Genomic DNA, 1,903 nt, shown 5'->3' with positions numbered 1-1,903 from the left:
AACGTTGGAATTTCACAGGGTCTGAACTGCGGGTTTATCGTGATGTTTGGGAACACTCAAGCATGATATGTCGCCAATAGAGAACAGACGGAATGAGGCAAAGCATCCAAAGACAATTCGTGCACATTCCGAGTTGGCCACATATTAATATTATGTCTATTGGAATGCTGAATATCTTAATCGAGTCATCGGTGCGGTGGGAATTCCCGACTCGGGGAAGGAATAATGGCGCACAGGCAACTGACATCTCGACATGCATTCACTCATAGTAACTTGCATACCCTGTGATTTGCCACTTCGAGCTATGTCACATGTATCCGAGAATCTCGGACCAAGATGAGAAACTCAACACGGGAAGATATCGTTTCACTTCTACTCACTTCAATGGTCCACGAGCAGCGAAGAACTACGACACACATAATGAATGAACTCCGAATCAGTCAAGTGGCCCGATTCGGGTCATCAATGAAATGTAAAGACACAAATGAATGATATGAATGAAGGATATGTCGGACAATAGTGGACATGAAAGCGATCTCGAAAGGCAGCCGTTTTACGAGTTCGCCTAGAAGAAACCTTAGGGGGGAGCCTGGGTAGTGGTCGGAACTTGAGTGGTCGGAGGCACAGTGGTGACAGCCTGTGTGGCCACAGCGACAGTTGTAGCCGCCCGAGTGGTCGGAACGACGCTGGTAGCCGCCTGAGTGGTCAGGACGGCGGTCGTAGCCGCCTGAGTGGTCAGGACGGTGGTCGTAGCCGCCTGAGTGGTTTGAGCGACAGTAGTAGCCGCCTGTGTGGTCGCAGCGACAGTAGTGACAGCCTGAGTCGTCGGAAAGACAGTAGTAGCCCCCTGAGTGGTTGAGACGACAGTAGTAGCTCCCTGAGTGGTTGGAACGACAGTAGTAGCCCCCTGAGTGGTTGGAACGACAGTAGTAGCCGCCTGTGTGGTCGCAGCGACAGTAGTGACAGCCTGAGTCGTCGGAGAGACAGTAGTAGCCCCCTGAGTGGTTGGGACGACAGTAGTAGCCGCCTGTGTGGTTGGAACGGTAGTCGTGGCCGCCTGTGTGGTCGTAGCGACAGTAGTGACAGCCTGAGTCGTTGGAGAGACAGTAGTAGCCCCCTGAGTGGTTGGGACGACAGTAGTAGCTCCCTGAGTGGTTGGAACGACAGTAGTAGCCGCCTGTGTGGTTGGAACGACAGTAGTAGCCGCCTGTGTGGTTTGAACGACAGTAGTGACAGCCTGAGTCGTCGGAGAGATAGTAGTAGCTCCCTGAGTGGTTGGAACGACAGTAGTAGCCGCCTGTGTGGTTGGAACGACAGTAGTAGCCGCCTGTGTGGTTTGAACGACAGTAGTGACAGCCTGAGTCGTCGGAGAGACAGTAGCAGCCCCCTGAGTGGTTGGGCCGACAGTAGTAGCCGCTTGTGTGGTTGGGACGGTAGTCGTGGCCGCCTGTGTGGTCGCAGCGACAGTAGTGACAGCCTGAGTCGTCGGAGAGACAGTAGTAGCCCCCTGAGTGGTTGGGACGACAGTAGTAGCTCCCTGAGTGGTTGGAACGACAGTAGTAGCCGCCTGTGTGGTTGGAGCGACAGTAGTAGCCGCCTGTGTGGTCGCAGCAACAGTAGTGACAGCCTGAGTCGTCGGAGAGAGAGTAGTAGCCCCCTGAGAGGTTGAAACGACAGTAGTAGCCGCCTGTGTGGTTAGAACGACAGTAGTAGCCGCCTGTGTGGTTGGAACGGTAGTCGTGGCCGCCTGTGTGGTCGCAGCGACAGTAGTGACAGCCTGAGTCGTCGGAGAGACAGTAGTAGCCCCCTGAGTGGTTGGAACGACAGTAGTAGCCGTCTGAGTGGTCGAGGCTGACGGCATGGTCGTTTGTGTGGTAGGGCAGCAGTACTGGTGATCTGGATA

The 1,903-nt window shown here is 54.4% G+C and overlaps 1 protein-coding gene across 1 annotated transcript; it reads right to left on the bottom strand.

Moving 5' to 3' along the window:
• Positions 1–577: 577 nt before the first annotated feature.
• On the bottom strand, positions 578–1,777 carry Pmar_PMAR008365 (hypothetical protein; the record flags this gene model as incomplete). The annotated part of the gene is made up of 1 exon (XM_002771937.1): positions 578–1,777. A coding segment is annotated over one exon (1,200 nt), but the record flags the coding sequence as incomplete, so codon positions are not given.
• Positions 1,778–1,903: the final 126 nt, after the last annotated feature.

This window comes from Perkinsus marinus (assembly GCF_000006405.1).
Source record: "Perkinsus marinus ATCC 50983 genomic scaffold scf_1104296962220, whole genome shotgun sequence".
NCBI lineage: Eukaryota > Perkinsozoa > Perkinsida > Perkinsidae > Perkinsus > Perkinsus marinus.
Note: the sequence above shows the minus strand (reverse complement) of the source record. Positions and strands in the feature narration are given on the sequence as shown.